Source organism: Scomber scombrus, chromosome 14 (genome assembly GCF_963691925.1).
Source record: "Scomber scombrus chromosome 14, fScoSco1.1, whole genome shotgun sequence".
Classification (NCBI taxonomy): Eukaryota; Metazoa; Chordata; class Actinopteri; order Scombriformes; family Scombridae; genus Scomber; species Scomber scombrus.
In genome coordinates, this window is record NC_084983.1 from 25,020,674 (window position 1) to 25,043,266 (window position 22,593).

Consider the following 22,593-nt stretch of genomic DNA (forward strand, 5'->3'; position numbering starts at 1 on the left):
AAATATCACAGATCATTAATTTATAAAACAACTGCAGACAATTTCAGGTTCTGTTCATTCATGTATTCTACTTTATGATCAGAGTATGCCTCTGTTTATACTTGCACATTGAATTGATAGCATGAATAACAGCAGACTCACAGGAGTTTTTGGGGGGTCCATTAATTCTGGTGATGGGGTAGTTGTTGTCGGCATCTTCATAGTAGGCATCCTCCACAGAGTTCCTGGAAGCTACACAAGAGGAAAAAAGATATATGAGAAAGAGAAACACAAACCTATAATTATTCATGAGAGTGTAAATCTGTGTTATTGAGTGTAGGTACAGAACTGACTGCTCATATTGGTGGTAAAATACTGTGGGGTGGATCCAGGATCTAGAGGAACAGCCTCTTCATAGTAGTCATCAGGAAGCGGGGTGGTTGGCACGGGAGGGGGCGTGTCGGTTGGTGTCTGAGGAACCAAAGTGAAGGTTAACCCAAAATCTGAGGCACAAGAGCAAGAAAGGCAGGTGGAGTGACAGGTAGATTGTAAAGGTGACTTACAGATTTATTAGGATGAGTCTTCTCCTCTTCTTCCTCTTTATGCTCTTTCTGTTCAACTGGCGATGTACTGAGCATGTGCAAATCACAGTCTGGTCAAACAACAAAGGATGGACGTTATCAGTAGTACAAACGTGCTGAGTTTATATATTCAAACCTGACTCTTTAAAGACTGTGTAAAGTGAATTCAGACATTTTCTTCTAAACACATTAAATAGGTCATAAATGTATTTCTAAAAAAGGTGTAAAAAGCATTTCAACCATTTAGATTTGAATTGTGGAGCTAGGCTTCACAAACTGTGTTTCAAGATTTCTGTGTCTGGATTTAATGGGCGGGTCTGAAAATCTCCGATTACGTAACCGGTAACCAATAGCACGGTTACACACCGGAGCATAAACCCGCCCCTGCTGCTGTAGAGGTATAAATACATTCAGCGCACACTACTACTACAACAGTCTACAGGTAGCCAGTTAGCTGAGTTATCCGGCGAGCTAGCCACCAAGTTAGCCACCGAGCTAGCCGCCGAGTTATCAGCTGAGTTAGCCGCCGAGCTAGCAGCTGAGTTTGCAGCAGAAAGCTCTCAGGCCTAGCGTCCTTGTTTCTGTTAGAGGTGGTGACTTTGATTTACAGGCGACACTTGGTAGGGGGCGGGGTTTCAGCGAACTCGGCGGCCACTCCCATAGTGTTTGGGAGAAGAGAAATAGTCAGACTTTTACACAACTTTGAAGCCTAATTTCATATATTTGGCAATTTTTTTAATCATTCAAATTTTGCAGGGTGGTTAACAACACACTTTTCTGTGGTATGTCAAACTCAGAACACATTTGTTTTCTGATTTAAAGCAGTTTCTTTCCACCAGTATCGCTCATCTTGATACAACAGCTAAACTCAGATCACCAGAATCATTACTCAGTTTCATTAGAAGGAAGCAGACATAATATCCTGTTTATTTTATTAGACAAAATATAATTTTTTCATACTAAACTTATGATAGATACATTTTGGTGAATCACCAAAAAAAAGGTGTGCTCAAAATTATCTGGAGGAAACTAGAGCAAAGAGTGTCATTGACCTAAACTGGCTGTTTAAGGTGCATTTTATTGCTTTCTATAATTGAATTTTAGCATGCTATATCTTATAATAGATATTAATTATCTAATTTTTACACTGAACTGGTTTGAAGGAGCTTTGAGGGTCCACTCACCAAAATCCTCAAACAGTGACTCTACAAAGCTCGTGCCGTTGCTGTAAAGACAGCTGTTCATGTAGACGTCTGATCCATTGACTGTGGAAAAGATAAATTAGAGGTTAGAAATAGGATCAGAGTTCGGCTCAGGTCAGGGGAATTAACAGAGTGTAATGATATGCGGTAAACAGGAAAGTGAGCGAGTCCTCATTGAGAATCGACATTGAACTGTTTGCATTTAAGGCAAATCTCTGGAGATCAGACAACAAGACGGTGCAGATTGGAGTTTGCTAATCTTTGCATCAGAAGATCGAAGATAACTCAAGTCAGAACATGTGTGTGAAAGGACGCCACACCTTTAGAATCAGCGTTCATCTCTTAGGCTGTAAGATCTCTGAAGTTTTTGGCTGTAAAGAAAAACTGAATTTATGTGGATTAATCTGATCTGTGTAAAAATATGGAGGAGTGAGTATGGGCAGCACAGTCAGGGCCCACTCAAACACAAACATGTTGTGAGGATGCATTAACAGTCTGAATCCTCAGGATGTTTTGCAATTATCCTCTCTTTAACCCCGTCTCATTGTCCTCTTTAAACTTTAGTTTACTCTTTAGTTACATCAAACCTTCTATCCCCTCTGTCATCCTGTATTGTCCCAGATAAACAAGGGTCGACAGCAAAGACCTCAGTCACACAGCTGCTGCTATCTGTTGCATTGACTACACTTTCTGTATCGTATCTCAGTTGCAGTCTGGCTGGTTCATGACAGCAAAGTTACGAAAAGACATAGTCAAGTAAGAAAGAAATGCTCCTTTCCTGTCTAAATAAACACTGTTTAAGTGACCTCGAGCTAATTGCTCAACTCTAAAATGCTTTGGCTGAACTGCTGCAAGTATCAAATTGAATTAAAGTGAGGCAGGATGCAGCTGAAAACTGGTATGCATTCATCCAAATGGATAAATACAAGTTTCTGGGTGACACCAATCTAATTTATAGTTCTCCATAATTTAAAACTCTAATTTACATTTTTCTGTATGCAAATAGATTTTATTTACATTAGTTTTGTTCTTGTGAAAATACATACTGTGCGTTTGTTGTGTCTTACAGTGGCTTGAAATTAAGTTCTGCTTGTAACTTACGGATGGGAGAAGACCCCAATTAAGATAATAAATCAATAAATATGTGGATGTTAATTTTGTGCTGCACAAGAATTAATGAAAGTTATGCTATGTCATCATTAAAATAACATCTGCAGGAGTGTAAATGAAACAAAAGTATAAAAAATACATCTTCCTGCTGTTCTTGCAGTCAATCAATATAGAGGGGTTTGTCACATCACTTCAATTTATGAGATTAATAAGATATTAACCAAACAATATAGTCCGTGTAGTACATGTACCTGACAGCTGCACTGTGTCCAGGATGTTGCGTATGGAGGCCATCTTTTCAGCAGTGGCAGGACTGACCGTCTCGTGGTCCAGCATCTTCAGCAGAGAACCCAGCTCGCTCACAAGTCGCTCCATCATCACTGAAGACCACACAAAATAAAAAATAACACATTATTTGGGTTTGAGAAATGAAATGCCTGTGCTTGTGCAAAATTAACCAATATACACCGAAATGAATTTAGTTAAAGTCATTTCAGTGTGTGGTGGTTAATTTTGATCTGCATCAAATATTGATTTAACACACACACACACACACACACACACACACACACACACACACACACACACACACACACACACACACACACACACAAGGTCACACAGGCAAGTGCCAACAAAACTGGCAGTTCACGAGGAGCATGAAGTCAGTTTGGAACTCAGCTTACCGCCTGTTGCAACAGCTGACAAGGAAGAGACGTTTAACATCCAAACATATGTCCCCGATTCACTTTGTCGACCTCAGAGTGTATTTGTGTTTCTTTCTCTGAGTTTTCTGTCTGCTCCTTTTTTCCTGCACCACCGCAGATCAAATCTTTCTTTAAGTTCAGACGTTTCTACCTTTCTTTGAAAAATGATTGTTTTCATGTTAAACACTGACATCCTGTGTGTCCGTGTGTATATGTGTGTGCGTGTTTTGTTGACCTTGACACTGGTCCAAATGCTCTGACACACCCTCACACATCCTGCTTGCTCAGAGCTGACAAAGAGGGGTTGTGGGGGGGTTGTGGGTAGAAAGTCATAGAGAAAAGGAGGTGAGGAGGAGGGGGACGACAATGCTTCCTTCCCTCAAGGAAATGGAGCCAAAGTAAAGAAGAAAACCTTTAGTTCCACTAGAGATAGAAAAGGATATGGTTACCAAAGTGCCTTTAACACAGGGTTCATTCAGCAGATCACAGGATATAAATCGAAGTAGATGATGACCTTTTTTGTGTGTATTTTTGTTTAATTGTTCAAAGGTGCTTTTTGATTTGAGGGCAATGTAACCAAGAATTGCCATTGACAAAATTTAGTTGATTATACTTTTTTGTTTAGAAGCTCTAACTGTAAATGTCAGAGTTTAAGAGCTGCAAACCATAAAGGGGCAGTGTGTAAAAGTTAATGGCATCTCCAGAAATGGAATAAAATATTCATAAGTATGTTTTAATTATTGTATAATCCCATGAAAATAAGAATCATGTTTTTGCTACCTTGGAATGATGTCTTTATATTTACAAGGGAGCAGGTCCTCTTCCACGGACGCCACCATGTTGCACCACCATGTTGCACCACCATGTTTCTACAGTATCCCATTATTCATTCATTCATTATCCAATTATTGTGAGTTTTGTAGCTACTGTAGGTACTCCTACACGCTTGGAAAGGGATGATGAGGGTAGGAGTATTCAGTTGGCTGCAATCTGCAACATCACCACTAGATGCCACTAAATCTGACACACTGGCCCTTTAAAATAATTTCATTTAATTTTCCTTTGGGTTTCTGTGATTGTTCCGCTAGCTCATTAATTGGCTTTTTCCATCCTCCCGAACAATTTAGCGTTTGTCATTTTTTGCATTAGAAATCAAATTTACAATGTCATTTCACCCAAAATATGTAGTCAAAAAAAAGTTGACAGGAAATTCCAAGTACACTTCAGCAAGGATGTTGGAACCTCAGCAAGGGTCATAAAGTTGAAGGTGGTTTCATAAAACTGCTGTGCTGTTCATGGTGGAAGTGCTGAGATGACAATAAGAGTATTAGTTTACTAGCTCCTTATGAACTTTCTCTGGGGAATAATTTGAAATATTAACTAGGGGACAAATACACAGAATCTTTGGTTAAAGTATTACAATTATTTTTATGTGCACACTGGGATATTTCTTTGTTGTGAGTGGTCAGATGACACCTTAAAATTTGATTCATAAATACGGTTTGAAAAAAGGTGACTACATAAAGTTGCCGATATATGAAATACAGTGCATCTAAAAAAAATCCTGGGAAAGAACTAGTTCAGTAGTTAAGATAAATAAGACTGAAACTCTCCCCTTCACACACAGAGTGAGAGTATGACAGAAAAACCCCTTCTGTCCAATCGCCCTATCAGCCCCCCCCAACCTCAGACTGACAATACTCTATTGTCTCCACGAAGGCCAAAATTAGACGACGACCACAATGGTCCACAAGACCAGAGCAAACAGTACAATGTCAGAAACTAAAAGAAAAAACAAAACAGGAACTAACACGCTCACAAAAACACACACACACACACACACACAGTCGAAGAGGGGCGTGGTGCAACACAGCTGCATCGTCTCGATTCGTGGGCATTCAGGGTTAAAGGATATATATCCAGCAGCTGTGTGTGTGTGTGTGTGTGTGCGTGTGCATCATTTCTCGGCCAGCAGCTGTGGTTTCCTGTCTTAGCTGTCGACAGAAGCTTCACTCCACTCCTTCCTGATCTTGACTCTTCTCCATCCTACTGCGAGTCTCACCTCCTCCTGCTCTTCCTCCCACTTTCCCCTTTCCATTTCTCCATTTCTATCCATCCTGCTGCTCCTCATCCTCTGTATTGTTCCATCTTTGTTCACACTTTTGCCTCCTTTGTTCCCCCCCCCCCCATCTATTGAATGAAAAGTTTAGAAGTTTTTCAGCTGGTCTTTACTCAAATTACAGATCTATTGCGCTCCTCTGCGACCAGCTCAACTCAGTCAACAACAAAGTTTCAGTGTCATGATTCACCATGTTAACAAAGCAGTGGCTTGATAGAGTTTCCGACTGGGGCCTTTGGTCTATTTTCTGTTTCTTCAATTCTAACATTACACAGTCAAGGCCATCCATGCATTTGCTGTCTCTCTCTCCCTCCACGTCTGTGTATATCTCTCTCTAACTATCTTGCTCTCATTCTCTGAGGGGACCGGAGGGTTCAGAGGCTGAGAATCAGCTGTTCTGGAGGCTTGTGGTCGGTCTCACCCACAGAGGGATCTTTGTAACCCCCCATTCCACACATACGCACGCTCACACACTCACACACATGGCGCAGATTTCCTCTTCAACTCCTTTTTTTCCCCCTCCTCACTGATGGACACACACATTCACTTAACTCACAGCGAGGACACCAACACTATTAATTTGTCTTGCAGAGACATTATCCTATACAGAACAAACATGCCATCGCAAGAGGAAAATATGTGTGTGTGTGTGTGTGTGTGTTTGTGCATGCTCTTACATACATTTTTGTGTGTTTCCACAGACTGCCTGAAGAAGGCCAGTCATGAGACCGGGGCCATGCGACTCTCATTTGAACTGATTTAGCGTGTTTGCTTGCAGCTCACAACAAAACAACTACCACTCGCTGCTGCTGCTGCTGTTTATCTCACCGCATAATACTCACAGAGAAAAGATACTTTTCTCCTCCTGACCTGAGGCTTTCACTCCCTTCCATTACATGTCTAACCCATCAATCACACCAATCCAAGCCTAACCTCCTTGACTCACCTCTCCCATCCAAACTATCCCTCTTTCTTACTTTTTTTCCCTCCAATGCTTCAGGACTAGGGAGAAGTATATGATTACCTTGTTGTTGCCTGTAACACATGATACTCTTCTGTGACACAAACATTAGCTTTTCATGCCTTTTTCAAGTAAAGAGAATTTCATGTCTGCAAACTGTATGAAGCTGCTATTTTGCTCTGCAGCAGGCGTCCTTTTCCTGCCTCCCCCACACTCCCAGAGACTGAGGTCCCTCCAGATCCCACATTCTCCCTTCCACTCCTTTCTCTCTCTCCCTCCCTCTCTGATCCTTTCCTTTTAACTCCTTTTCCCTCATCGGCCTCCCTCCGTCTCTCTCTCCAGACACCCATCCTCTTCAGACAGGGGTCAGAGTTCAAGTCTTGGCGGCCCCAGCAGCCCCCTCTGAGACAAAAGTCTACTTCAGAAATTCTGCATCCTGTTATTAATATTTTCATGACAACAGTAGATGGTGTCGACGCTCACCCGGGGTTAGCACTCAGTCAGACCCGTTCCAAAAAAGTCCCCTCCGAACCAAGCTGGCAAGATCTTTAAAAAGAAACAGCTGGGGGAGAAGAAGTCGTGGAATTGTCTCTTTTGCACATTCTTTCAGTATCTTATCACTTTCCTCAGATAGTAAACAGCGGAGACACATCAAGCTGAGCTTGTTATTGACTCTACCACTGTGGCACTGTGTGTGCTTCCTTTCAGACACTTGACATCACAACTAGTTTGGTTCAATATTCAACTCACACAAGCATGATGTGGGAACTTGAAGCCTCCACTGTACATGTAGGCTACAACTGAGAACAGACATTTCAGTGAAGTAGGAGCCATATTGTGTTCAACTTCTAAAATGAAGTGACGAAAACCACCACAAAAACTAAACTAAACAAAAAACACTCAACTCTGCAGCTTCATGCAATTTGTGGACAGTTGAAAGGCTTACTTTGACATTTTAGGAAATACACATATTTGCAGTCTTGCCAAAAGTTATATGAGAAGATTGATACCACTCACATGTCTGCATTGTACACTCTGCCAGTAACGCTGAAGTTAGTTTAACTTAGCATAATGACTGAAAATAGGGGGAAACATTGAGCATGGCTTTGCCCAGCGATGCAAAAAAATAATCTATCAGCACCTCTTGAGATCCGTAATGAAGACACAACATCTTGTTTGTTTAATCCACACACAAGCTAAAAATGTGTCAGACTATTTTTGGTCTGGCTGTGGTATCAGTATCAAGTAAAATGATCATTTCAAATTGAATTTCTCAGTTCTCTTTTGATTGACTAATATGATAAACCAATAACCACTTATTGAAATGACTACATCATCACTCTCTCCGACACACACACACGAACACGTGCATGTATGCTAATGACATTATTCAGTGGTTGTTTTTAGCAATATGGTGGTGATGATGAGAATATAACGTTCAGCTGGACAAACACAATCCGGTGTTTTTCCTGCTGGGTAGAAGAGTGTTATCACCACACCAGCTTAATTTCCTACCCACAACAGATCAACATGGATGACATGCACAGACGTTCTGCTGCGGATATTTCTGTCACACACAGTTAAAAAAAGCCAGATCTGCAGCACAGCTTACACTCTCTTAAAACTATGTCAGAAAAACCAAAAGAGTAGAAACATCTGAGTTCATGGTGGTAAAAGTTGTTTCACTGTTCTCTGAACTGAAGGTTTTGAACTTTCTGACTCAGAGAGAGAATGGAAAGAGGAGGTGGGGGTTGGGGGGGGTCACTGAGAGATGAGGAGGAAAAGGGAAAAGGAAATGTAAGGGAATCGTGGTCGACGTTCAAGGCTTACTGGTATGCCTGTGTGTCAGTGTGGCTGTATAAATAAATTCATTATTAGACGTTTAAGTATTATGAAACCTGTTTTATACAATAGCGTAATGCAGCTGCAGTCATTTTTTCAAAACTCTAAACTAAACTTTGTGTGAAAACTCTTTCCCGCTCTGCCTCTTGAAAGTCAACATAAAAGTTCAATTTCTACTATTTCTTCCACTTGTTGCATTTGTGTAGAGATGCAATGATTAGTTGATTAATTGGTTAATCACCAGCTATTTTGATAATCAATTCATTGTTTTGAGTCATTTTTTAAAGAAGTTAATTTCCAAAAAAATGTGATGATTCCTGTTTTTCTCATACAGGAATGTTTTCTGGTGTCTTTAGTCTTCTATGATGCTTAACTGAATATATTTTGGTTGTGGACAAAACATGACATTGGAGGACGTCACCTTGAGCTTTGGGAGACAGGGGTAATTTTTTCACCATTTTAAAGACCAAACAACTACTCGTTCAATCAATAAAATGAATCCATAATAAAAATAATTGGTTAGATCAAGCCAACGTAAATAAATCTTCTTTTTTACTTCTTTTGTCCTCTTTAAGCAGCTTATGTATTCTATGGGCTCATTTCGTTTAAGATATTTTGACACATCACTGTGTAAAAATGGGGTAAAGTATACAGTTAACAATGGCTGAATTCAATTTAGCTACTTCAGTTTTAGGGTCCTCGTGCCTGCTCGCTCACTGTCACACTCTCACAGTTTACTGGGACGCTTGAATAAAACAGAGAACCATCGTAAATGTTATTAGGAAAATTTGAGCTTTTCTACTGTGACTGCCTTGATAGGCTATTGAACACTGTTTGCTCTGATGTGACTAATGTCATATTGAGCACATAGACTGTATATAAAATGGACGTAACATCCGTGACGTCACCCATCGGTTTGTGGACTGCTGCTTGGAAGCGAATAGTTTCGGATCTGTGCAGCGCCATCTTGAAAATTTCCGGTGCATGCCGGGTAAAGAAAAACACGGATTCTACTTATATGGGCATCAGGAGGAGCAAGAGGCGCCCTCCTGAACCTGTGAACCAATCAACCAAGGTTAGAAATCATGTGAGAAGTTGGAGAATTCTCCATTGACTTGTATGGAGACAGAAGTCCTTTTGACACCAAAACAGTCGCCCCCTGGTGGCCTTTTGATAGAATGCAGTTTTAAGTTACTTCCGCGTTCGCATCATTGCAGAGGACCGGAGCTCCCCGCCTGATCGAGCATTGACTGCATATAAAGATGGATGTCATGACATCTACCCACAAGTGAAGCCCCCTGGTGGCTGGCTGCAGTATAAGTCATAAGTCCCGCCCCCTCCATGTTAGCGGATGGGACATGAGCCAAACTAAAAAAATCAAAGTACACGTCAAATACATTTTTTCCCAAAGATGGCGTATGTCACTTTAGGTAGTCCCTATCATGCTGCTGTTGGTCCAATTGTTTTTTTCTGATAAGTTTGTTTTTAATTTGTTATGTGACGATATATAAAGGGGGTGTGATGTCATTATTGACAGCTATTACAGTCACTCATAAACCTCCGTCAGGCAGTGGGATGGTTGAGCAGGCGTGTCCCGCAGGTTGTCATCACGCCGCCCAAATCCACTGTGCAGACTTTGGCCCAAAATTATGCCACACAAGCAAAATGGCTACTCCCAGAAACAATGTATTTTAGCATTATTTTTGCGTAGCGGCAGAAAGTGGAGACATGTTGTACATATTTATACACAGTCAATGGTCACTGAATACAAAACACTTAAAAATGAAGCTTACCAATCATGAATATTTCTATCTTCATCACCACAATCATTAACATCTCAATTAAACAGTTTGGAGGCTGGGGATGCTGCATTATGTGATCAAGCTTTGTACAATCACTACAAAGTTTTGACTCTAAAATAAGGATGAGTTGCTTCTTTTACCTCATTTTAAGCTTCTACTTAAAGGAACTGAAAAATAGTTTTTGGTGTAAATGATACTTTGCAGATAGTATAGTCAATTACCTGCAGGAAACATGATAAGATAAGATAAGATAAAATGTATTTCTATTGATTGAGTGAAGTGATGATAAATAAATACAATTAAATAAAATACTATACATAGTAAACAATATCATTTTAAATAAATCTGCAATAGGATATATAAATGTGCAATATTCCTGAGATACATGTGTGCAATGTTCCTGGGATTAACATAGTAAAGACAGCATCAGTTTATTTTAGTGGGAGTAGGAGGAGGTGCTGGGAGATGTGGTGAAACACTGAATGAATGCTTTTTCTCACTGTCTGATTTTTCTCCACAATGGTCATTGTTCCCTTTGTAATAATCACATCCTCGTTTGCCAGATTTTCAATTCAGGCCAATGCTTCATCACCTGCCTGGTCAAACATAATGCAGCTTCCTGTTTGCAGCACAGTACAGCCTGAAGGCGCAGAAACAGAAACAGAGCGTCCATTCAGCTGCTGCCTTCAGCTTCCAGCAGCGCTGCTTCCAACGGGGCACTTCTCTGTTGGTATCGGATTGCATCACTCTACCTGAGGATAGGATACCTCCTCCATCCTCACACGCCAAAGCACCAACCGGCTTGTAGGTGCGTGACGTCACTCTCCCGTTACTCCAACAGTGTATCGGAGCAGCGCGAGGAGGCGCACCCGGTTTTCGAAGTTTAGGTTCCCTCCACATTTGTTTTACGAGACATAGTATAAAATAATTTGATAATGTTGTTTAAAAACTTCATTAAACCTCACCTGTTGTGGTGACTTTAACTTTAGTGTAATGTCTTTCTGAATTTTTAGAGCGTTTTTGACCATATCTCTTTAGACATGTCCTTAAAGTGAAATGTATGCTTTCCATACAACATACATGTCAGCGCATCCTGCAACTGAGGCTTTTTCCTTAAATGCTACAACGTTAACCTAAAAAGTTCTTTGTCCCGAATAAATAGCCTATGAAAGTGATAATTAGTGACTGTTACTCACCACTCTGGCGTTTGGAGTCCATGTCGTTTGATATCCTAAAGTCTGAGTTATTCTATTTCTTTCCAGTAATAATCCCTCGGTTGTTTCATTGAAAAGTTACAGTTGTTAACATGTGAGGCGTGTTTGCCACGGACACAGCGGAGCTCCGTCAGCCTCCGTGCGGCAGAGTGACTCAGAGTGGCCACTACCATAGACTACCATGTATAAATGTATAAATGTCTATGGCCACTACAGTTTATACTATGACTCCTCATCCAAGCCGCCCCGGGTCCTAGCGCTAGTCGGAGTAATTCCACTAAATCTTTGGTTTGTCTTCTATACGGTCTGTGGGTTTGACACACATATTTATGCTGTGACTCCAGAAAAGTTACATACTACTTCCATTTGAGGAGTTACAATACTCCGGAAACCTCTTGGTTTTGTTGATTTTGTATTGACGTGAAAATGCCAGTGGAGGAATGTAGTCTACTGGTAGCCTACATTTATTCAAGTAGGCTACTTAAGGACAGATTTGAAGGACTAGTACTCGTGTTATTTCATACTTTACTACTTTAAGTAACATTTCGAATTCAGGTATTTAAATATTTAGTATATATAAGTATTTTTATATTGCAACTTTTTCCAAATCTATTGTGGTTATATGTATATAGCCTATCATATAACGTTTACTTTTTTTTATGTCAACGACCCCCATTTGACAAGATTTTTTCCAAGGGTCTCCCATCTGATCCGATTTTTGCTTTTAGATGTTTTATTAAAGAAAGGGCATAAAAAAATCCCAATGTACGTAGTTATACATTTTTTCCATTGTTTTACTTACAAATGGAATAATAGTGGAAATTAAGGATTCCTTTCGTTCCTGTTACCCCTTCGAAGACCCCAGACCCCACTTTGCTTTAAGTACCATTTTAAATGCAGGAATATTGGACTGAAGTATTTTATACAGTGTAGTATTCTGGGCTATACCATATACTGTACTTTTTGCTAATATTGATTATTTTAAAGTACTTTGACCACAGTCATCATCCATCTGAGGATCATGGAAAATAGCAGTAATGGTAACAATATTAATACAAAAAAGTGATGTTTGAATCATTTATTTAGCAGTTGCAGTGACAGACATGGGGCTGCAAATTGTAAATGTTGTTCCAATAAATAAAAATCAGTTAGACTGTCAACAGACGCAGACACCCACACACACCTGGTTTCAGTCCCGGCAGTAGACAGCACAATGATTCCTCTACCTCTTACATTTAATTACACCAACAGACTAATCTCGCTCTATTGCAACAAACTGTTAAATCTGTTCACTTTCCTTCTGTAACATAACACATCTTGATTAAAATTTTCTTTGTGAGTGTGAGTGCTTTTTTTTCCTCCCATTTGCATCTTTCTTTGTTTATACCACACATTTCCTCCCCGTTGATTCTTCCTCTTCCCCCATTCTTTCTTTCTTCCTTCCTTCATTTCTGATTACACACAAACACACAAACAAGCACAAATCCATCTGCTTTGAGCTGAGTCATATGTTCAACTGCAATTAAAATTGAATTAAAAAATGTTTTCTTAAAATAAGTAAACACTTGTCTTATTTTAGAGTGTGAAGTACTAAAGCCTCTTAGCTCCGATCTATGACACATTTCATTCAAATTTAACCTTACAATAACATAATGTAAAAAAGCAAACACTTCAGTGAACTATTGTCTGCACGTCATAGGAAATAACTCCAGACACTTATATGGCTTCAGAAAACCCGACATCAAAATCAAACACCTGCCAGTTTTTTTTTTTAAAAAGTGAAGAAAACCTTTGGATTTCAGTATTAGCGCTTTATAAAAACAGCATGTGTATGTTATGTGCAGTTACTCTAATGTCAAGAATAACACTTGCAGCTTGCCTATAATGTGAGCTTATGTGACAGGCGAACTCTGTGTGTTTGTGACTAAAACTGGATCATCTCTACCAGTCTGTAAGCCAGTCTGTCTCATTCACTTTTGGCATGTAGGCAAGTTCAGGCAGAGAGTTGCAGACCCTCAGTACGGTATGAAGTACTTCAGTATACAGTCCACCTCCTCATATCAGACTGCCATCCTGACCGTCATGTTAACACACTGCCATCTGCTGGTAGCAGAGAGAGAAGCAGCAGACTTCTCTCTCTATTAGTCAACTAATCTGGCCGTAGTGTGGTTCGTCTTCTTTGTCTTGTGGACTTCATGCTCTCCAGTTCCAGTTCTCCTTCCTCTCATAGCAGTCCTCCATTTCCACCAGGCTGATCTCTTGTGTGTTACTTAAGAAGTCCAAGCACACACCAGAGAACAGGAGGCTGACAGTCGTTCTCTGCCACCTCAAAGGGAAGACAGACTTTTGTATGTATACTTTTGCATTTGTATTCATCCTGTGGGCAGCGGCCGGGTTACACTTAATATTCTCAAAAGAGTCGGAACTGTTTCTTAAGTTCATTCTTCTTCCACTGAGCGAGATGGTCAAAGGTACACATGGACATGCCAAAGACTCTGTGGAACTCCTCTGGTGAGAGGTGACGCTATGAGAAGAGAAGAGACTTGTCTATCAGTGTTTTTTATCATACTCCACTGTGTTGATGTGTTTAGTGGGAGCAGTAATTCAAGAATATTTTGAGAGTTTGTTTACCTCTAGTCTGGCTCGGTCCACATCACTGGGAAGACGCTGATGCCCCCTGACTGACACCATTAGAGCTTCATATGGGTAGATCTAACAGAGAGACAAAGAATTAAATGTCTTCGCTGCAATGCACCATGGAGGCTTCAGCCACTATTTGAATCAAACTGTGTTCAGATGTTCCTTCAAAGGACTTTCATAAATAACATAATTTGTTGTAATGTTGTTTATAAGATGATTCAAAAGCCAACTTTAAAACCATCACAGTAGATCAGCTTGAATTTAAAATTTTCAGCAGCATGGTGGATTGAATTGCTGCCTTGGATGCACTCCATTGGCCAAAGTCTATAATGACAACAATGACAACTATTTTTTTTAATGAAACGATTAATAATGACACAATAAATTAAAATAGAAAAAAGAAAATAATCATATTAACTTATTAAGAACAAATTGATTGACAAGGTCATGAACAATTGGAATAATATAATAAAGCACCTGTGAGATATGAGAATGAAAATACCTCTGGGGTCCACAGGTACCCAAAGTTGGTAGGATTGGGGTTTTAATGAAAAGAGGAGAATTTTAAAAATTTAGGGGGGAAAAAACAACTCTTTGGTTTTTCTAGCTTAAAGAGTCTTTTTTTTTTTTTGAATTACACACATCTTTCCTATCATTCAACGAGTGTGATAAAGTTTAAATCTATTTCTAGATTGTATATGAATGGGAAAAATATTGCAAGATGTTTTGGTGTGGTACAAGAAGAGAGAGATATATTGTGTACTCTATCTGTAACTTTCTATTTTTATGTTTACTATAATATTTGTGTATAAACTTATAGGTTTGATTTTTCTTGCCATGAAGAGGCAATAACTGACAGCTATAGTGACTACAGAGCTCTCACACAACTCTGTATAATTTCTCTTTATCTTCTTTTTATTTTTGTGTTGATAAAATAAGTCAGCTCCACAGTCTCATTCAGTCATTCATATGTTACCATACTATGCACTCAGTAACATATGAATGACTGAATGAGACTGTGGAGCTGACTTATTTTATCATGTTTTGACTCTTCCTTCTTTCCTCCCTTCCTTCCTTCCGTCTGTCCTTCCTCCTTCTCTCTTTCCTTCCTCTCTCTTTCCTCCCTTCCTTCTTTCCTTCCACCATCCCCCTTCCTTCCTTCCTTCCTTCTATCCTTCCTTCCTCCCTCCTTCCTTCATTCCTTCCTCCCTTGCTTCTTTCCTCCCTCCCTCCTTTCTTTATTTCTTTCCTCCCCCCTACCTTCCTCCCTTACTTCTTTCCTTCTTTGCTTCCTTCCTCTTTTCCTTTCTCCCTCCCTCCTTCCTTCTTTCCTCCCTCCCTCCCTCCTACCTACCTTCCTTCCTTCCTCCATCCTTCCTTCCTTCTTTTCCTTCCTCCCTTCCTCCTTTCCTTTCCTTCCTTCCCTCCTTCCCTCCCTCCTTTCCTTCTTTCTTCCCTCCCCCTTTCCATCCTTCCTTCCTCCCTCCCTTCCTTCTCCCTCCTTTCCTTCCTTGACTCGAGGACAACAGGAGGGTTAAACAAACAGCTTATCATTCTTATATATTATTCACTGATCCAGGCCTTTCACTCGTGGCTCATATAGAGTTTGCCAATGTTGTCACATCATCTTACCTTGTATTCTGAAAGAAAAAGAAAAAAAAGAAGTGATAAATTATGTAAACTACTGCATTCATTGTCACATTTGCTCCATTATTAAATACACTCTGAATAACATGCATCAGGAGGTGAAGTACATCAGGAGAAAAAACCAGAAGAACTGGAGATAAGCAGATTTACACTGTACAAAAGGCTTACCTCTGATCTGCCAATTAACTGCATTACTGCTGTCATACTGGTAATAATCTGCACCAGCACTCCCAGGCTGCCAGAACACAACAAGAGCAGTTAAGAAAACATGGACCAAGGGGTTGTATTTTATCATTATAACGAGAAAAACGACGGAAAGAAAAGATCAAGAAAAATGGACAGAATTGTTAAAATATTGCAAATTTAAAAAGTGACATCAGAGGTTAATTAAACTACATTAGTAGTACTGCTGTAGGAGCTACTGTTCAGTATTATTTCTATATATTCAGAAAAATCTCAGTCGGATAGTTTTATGACCTAATGACAATATATTGACGGTTGTTATAGTTACTGTCTCAGTAGGTCTCAGGATGTAAACTGATACAAATGATTTTCAAAGGTTTAGTAGAAAAAAAAGGACTTTGTCATATTTTATGGTTTACTGAATAACAAAGCCTGTCTTGTTCTCTCTCTCACACACACACACTCTACCAGAAATCATGATTGCTTACCCTGTTCAGCCCATTTCTGCCGTAGCCTGGCAACGAGGCAGATTTGGCAATGTATGAATCTGGAAGAACAAACACAAACACAAACACATAACCATAAACAAACACAATACACAGAAACATATTTTGTGAACAGGAACACAGAGTAGCCCTTTAGTTAACTTGTTTATGGCACGTTCAGCAACATTTTGTTTTATTAAATTCTGTGCTACACAACCTCGTAAAAAATGGTTGGCTGGCCTAGGTTACCCCATTGACTTTTCAACCCAGCTGTGTTCCATCTAGGCAGGAGCGACTACTGCATGTGAAGTGTCTTGTTCAACTGCATCTTACTAACGGCAATTGAACAACTTGAAAAGAGAAAAAAGCATTTGGGAAGCAGTATTTCCCATGTGGTACGAGAATTCAAAGCAACAGCTCTTCAGTCACATACTATTACTGCTTTTTAAATTTCAAGGCTGTTTTCTGCTTCCCACGAACTTGCAGCACTGCAGCATGCTCCCTTAAAATGTAGTTTGATACCTCTGTGCCTGATGAAAAGCCAATTTGGGCTTGAAAATGTACCTTTTCTCAATGTAATAAAGGAAAAAAACACATTCTATTGTGTTGTGAGTCCTTGGAAAGCAGAAATTACTATTGTTGTTTTGCACCTGCACATGCACCTGAAAGTAAAAAGGGCCACAAACGTCAAAGCTGGCTCTAAAGCACAATTTTAACCGAACTGTGGCTCAGATCACACTGTCATATCAGCAACTTTAGATTCACCTAGCATATAATTAATGTCTGCTTCTCCTCACCATTTTATATTTTAATGTGAACGTCCTACTGTCACAACGATCGATACATTTTTAATATCTTTCCTTATTTTATCACTCCTCCAGCATGGTGGCTTTCTCTTGTTGCCATTGGCAACCACCCGCATACACTGCTGCAGCTGAAGCAGCAGAGGGCAGTACAGGCTCACTGATCCTCTCAAGTCATCCTTTTGCCTCTCCTGTCTTTATCACTTCTGTCACTTCACACTTCACTGTTTTCACTTCTTGTTTCTTAGCTTCATCACTCATTTTTCATCTTCCTCATTCCCTCTCTTACCTCTTCCCCCCCTAGCCATCTTTCTTTTTCAGACTCTCTCGTTCACTCAGGTGTTGAAGTGAATTAAATTGCACAGCGATGATGTCAAAGAGCCAGGATGAAACACCATGATGCAGCAGAATATGGGAGAGTGTGTAGAGCTGCTGTACAGCCGTTGAACTATAATGGGTTTGTCATCCACAACTCTCAACGTGAAATGAGATACAGTCCTATAGATTAGTGTGTCTCAGAAATATAGTTGTTTGTGTGCCACATAGTGTGAAAACATCTAGCCTAAGCATCTCATCTATCAGTGCCTTCCTGGTGCAAATGCCGGCCTGTAATCACTGCCTGCACTTAAATTCCTTATAGTTTATGTTTTGGGGCAATTTGCACAATTATTGATCAGTAATCTTACTTTAATGGCATTATGTGACAGTCTGGATGCATTAAAAACTCAATTTTATGATGCTCAAAAACAAATTTGGAGGTAGTTACGTTGTTATTGATTGATTAAAATCCGAAAAGCAGCACTAACAGAGATTGTAACGAAATGAGGACAGTGCATGAACTTTAAAAATGGAGCCACAGGAAATGATAACAAGTATTTTTAAGTTCAAGTGTAGATAACACATGTACAGTACATTACTAACACAAATACATCTGTCTTTACAATAAAAAGAATCACATAGAGTGTAGTGTGTAATGTTATCTGTTAAATATGGGCCTAAACTACAGCTCCATTCATCTTGTCCAAAAAGAGACGTGTGTGTGTGTGTGTGTGTGTGTGTGTGTGTGTGTGTGTGTGTGTGTGTGTGTGTGTGTGTGTGTGTGTGTGTGTGCGTGAGCATGTCTGTCAGTTGATAACAATCTCCCATTTAAAGCTGTGCCGCTGTCACAGCAGAACCGACAGGATGAAGGGGATCAGAGGGAAGACAGTCCGCTGTGTCGTGTCCCCCCCCCCTTGAGATGACCTCAAAGATCCAAACACACTGATGAACCACTCACCGCTGTCTGCACTGTAGACGGACCTGGGGGCTGATAGAGATGCACCAAGAGGGGGAGAGAGGTGCGTTTGTCAGAAAGAAGAAAAAACACACAGGACAATAAGTTAACCAGCTGCATAGCTTGAAAACACAAAATCTCTTAGCATGAAATGAATTCCAAAAACAGACTGTAAATAAAGATGACAATAAAATGATGTTGGTAATATGAGTATTTAATATCACATAATACATTAAAAATCATAAAACTTCCTGTTGAATCTGATGTGACTTTTGATGCTTGTTTGTGTGCATGTGCGATTGTGTAAACCTGCACATTGTGAGAGACTGTGTTAAGTGGGCTTAATAAGCCTGCCACATAACACAGTGTAGTAAAAGCACAGGAACAAACAGTAAAGTGAAATGAGAGAGGAGGGTTAGTTTTCAGTGGAAGGGAAATAAAGAAGGCCAGCTGTTGTGGGACATCTATAAAACATCAGCTGTGTGAGGATATGCCCCCCCGACATGCAGATATAATCACCATCAAGACCTACATATCATATAAAATATGAAGCAGCATGGGTACAGCCATGCAGCATCAGGGTTTATATTTGGTCCACTCATGTTAAAAATGTATATGTTTATAGCACACACTGAATTTTGTATTTTTAATGGACTGGACTGCAGCTTCAGGTTTATTTTTCTCAGCTTTTAATTTCAGGTGTAATGTGGTGGTAAAAAATGCAACATGCACAAAAAACAGAAACCTCATGTGCGCTTCATATATATATATATATACATATATATATATATATATATATATATATATATATATATATATATATAAAATTTCACAAATGAACATCATACTGCATTGAAGAAGGCTTTAAACTAGCGATTGAGACCATAAACACGTTTTGAAAACGTTTACTGAGGTTATAAATTAAGTGAGAAGTTGGTGAATTCTCCATTGACTTGTATAGAGACGGAAGTCCTTTTGACACCAAAACGGTCGCCCCCTGGTGGCCTTTTGATAGAATGCAGTTTTAAGTTACTTCCGTGTTGGCATCATTTCAGAGGACCAGAACTCCTCGCCTGGTCTGGACCAAAGTGGTGGACTAAGTGACACTGCCATCCCTAGAGCCACACTGCTAGCATAAATGAAGTCACCAAGTGTTAATTACTTTGTAGGACTACATGTCGCTTCGATTAAATGATGGACATCCCATTTTGTAGTTATCAGGGGTGTTTCTAATCAGTATGATAACAGCAAACACTATAAACCCACAGTGATTACAGAGCATTAAACACTAACATCATCTACACCTCTCTCAGTCTGACCTCCCTATGCTCATTTCCCTCTTTCCTCTCCACTGCTCTCTGACCCTGATTTACCTCCGAGCTTCGTGTCATACATCTTCTCTGAACAGCTCCAAATTGCTTTAGCTTCTCACTCCCTCTCTCTGTCTCTCTCTTTTATATTTATTTCACACTTGTTCGCTCTCGCTCTCTATCTCTCCCGTTATAACACCCTCTCTTTTATTCCCAAATGTGACCTCCACCTAAAACACACACACACACATTCTCACTCTCTCTCTGAGTCTCTCCATCTTTGTCTCGCCCTTACACGTGCTGAATGCAATGAGGAATGGGATCAATGGGAGAGTTAATATAGAAGTAAGGGATCTACCACCTCTATGGCTTGCTCAGCATCACGAGACACATATTCTTCCTGCTATAAAGGTGACAATATTCATTTCCTAACCTCTAACCTTCACCGCCACCATTACCCTAACCAAAATCTGATCCTCATTTCAGCCTTGAACCTTAACCACCGTATCAACCTTTACACAAGCTTATAGGACTACATCAGTGTTTACAACTGGTATATAATTTACCTTAGATTAGATAGATAGACAGATAGATAGATAGATAGATAGATAGATAGATAGATAGATAGATAGATAGATAGATAGATAGATAGATAGATAGATAGATAGATAGATAGATAGATAGATAGATAGATAGATAGATAGAAACTTTATTGATCCCCTTGGGGAAATTTAGAGTCCAGCAACTTAATACACAAGACATCAAAGAATAATATACTAAAAAATTAAATACAAAATACAATATACTAAATACTAAATAAGAAAAACAGCAAGGTCTGAGGCTGTGTGATAAAGTGCAAAAAAAAAAAAAAAAAAATAATAATAATAATAATAATAATAATAATAAATAAAAATAAATAAATGAAATAAAAAAATAAAAAAATAAAAAAATTAAATAAAAAAATTAAATAAAATTTAAAAAAAAATATATAAATAAATAAATAAAAATAAAAATAAAAATAAAAAAATAAAATAAAAATAAAAATAAAAATAAAAATAAAAATAAAAATAAAAATAAAAATAAAAATAAAAATAAAAATAAAAATAAAAATAAAAATATTGAATAAGAATATATTCATATTGCCATAAAAAACAAATAAAAATTAAATAAATTAAAAAATTAAATAAAAAATTAAATTAAATTAAATTTAAAAAAAAAAAATAAATAAAAATAAAAATAAGAGGCTGTCATATTATTTAATCTGATTCCATGTTCCTTATCTGAATCAAAGGTTAAAGGATAAATGTGTCATTTGTGCTATTGGACTTTATAAATGAAAATTGACTGGACTTGACAAAAAAACAAACAAAAGTAATGAAGTAAACAAATACTGTATATAAAGTGGAATAAAATGTCACTGTAATGGATTACCTTCTCTCACCTTGTCTGGAAGTTAAAACTGAAAACTGTAATCTCTGGCCTAAAACGATATGATGTGCTTTGCCAAATATATTCTTTCCTATCTTTTATTTAACCAGGAAAAGTCTAATTGAGATTACATTCTGCTTTTCAAGAAGGCTGCATTAAAAGCAACATTCTGACAATAAATAAAATAGAGGTGGTAAATCATATGAGGGTAAAACTAGCATCTTAATAACATACAGTAACATTCTTAGAAAATATCATTTTCATCATTATGTTACACACACATTGAAAAGGTTTCTCTCCATGAAGGGCGAGAAATTTGGAAATTCTGTTATTTAGATGGTTTAAAAACTTTAACATCCCATGAAAGTTGAATCCAATGTGTCTCAATCAGGCGGGGAGTTCTGGTCCTCTGAAATGATGCGAACGCGGAAGTAACTTAAAACTGCATTCTATCAAAAGGCCACCAGGGGGCGACCGTTTTGGTGTCAAAAGGACTTCCGTCTCTATACAAGTCAATGGAGAATTCACCAACTTCTCACTTGATTTCTAACCTCAGTAAACGTTTTCAAAATGTGTTTATGGTCTCAATCGCTAGTTTAAAGCCTTCTTCAATGCAGTATGATGTTCATTTGGGACATTTTGGCCTCCCTGATTTTATATTTGACGATAAAGCAGGGTATGCATTAGGGCGTGGCTACGTCGCGATTGACAGGTTGATTGGTTCACAGGTTCAGGAGGGCGCCTCATGCTCCTCCTGATACCCATATAAGTAGAATCCGTGTTTTTTTTTTACCCAGCATGCACCGGAAATGTTCAACATGGCGCTGCCCAGATCCGAAACTATTCGCTTCCAAGCAGCAGTCCACAAACCAATGGGTGACGCCACGGATGTTACGTCCATTTTATATACAGTCTATGGTCTCAATAACTTAATATACTGTATACTGATTACTCCATTTCTGTATTATAATATTATTTTGGATTGATCTTGACAGTAATCGTTAATCAAAACTCTATACTATATACAAGTTAACATCTGATTTTAACATCTGAACATTTTAGGGACATGGGTCCTATAATAAAATGATTGGAGCTTAGTGTGCAGTTGTGTTTACTTTGATACATGCCGTTGTCATGACAAGCTCCTAGATTTCAGTGTGTAATCACCACAAGTCAATTCTGCCTAATCAATAAGTACAATACACACAACATGAGCAGGCCAAGAGACTGTCAAACACAGTAATTTAAAGAAGGCAATCAGCAAAAACCAAACCTTACTGACAGCTTCAATAAGAAAGAAAAATACA

The 22,593-nt window shown here is 38.9% G+C and overlaps 2 protein-coding genes across 2 annotated transcripts in view; both read right to left on the bottom strand.

The window, feature by feature from the left end:
* LOC133993778 (actin filament-associated protein 1-like 1) overlaps positions 1-11,641 on the bottom strand; it is an 18,816-nt gene extending 7,175 nt beyond the window's left edge. The window contains exons 1-6 of the mRNA XM_062432856.1: positions 11,500-11,641; positions 3,124-3,252; positions 1,745-1,825; positions 543-631; positions 333-450; positions 142-231 (exon numbers count right to left, since the gene is read on the bottom strand). Coding sequence (XP_062288840.1) covers positions 142-231; positions 333-450; positions 543-631; positions 1,745-1,825; positions 3,124-3,252; positions 11,500-11,521 — 529 coding nt within the window. The 5' untranslated portion in view covers positions 11,522-11,641. The remainder of the gene's footprint in view (positions 1-141; positions 232-332; positions 451-542; positions 632-1,744; positions 1,826-3,123; positions 3,253-11,499) is intronic.
* A 2,286-nt stretch (positions 11,642-13,927) lies between these two features.
* LOC133993886 (actin-binding LIM protein 3-like) overlaps positions 13,928-22,593 on the bottom strand; it is a 47,113-nt gene continuing 38,447 nt past the window's right edge. Inside the window, exons 17-22 of the mRNA XM_062433009.1 lie at positions 18,552-18,581; positions 16,476-16,534; positions 15,973-16,039; positions 15,790-15,797; positions 14,149-14,229; positions 13,928-14,041 (exon numbers count right to left, since the gene is read on the bottom strand). Coding sequence (XP_062288993.1) covers positions 13,928-14,041; positions 14,149-14,229; positions 15,790-15,797; positions 15,973-16,039; positions 16,476-16,534; positions 18,552-18,581 — 359 coding nt within the window. The remainder of the gene's footprint in view (positions 14,042-14,148; positions 14,230-15,789; positions 15,798-15,972; positions 16,040-16,475; positions 16,535-18,551; positions 18,582-22,593) is intronic.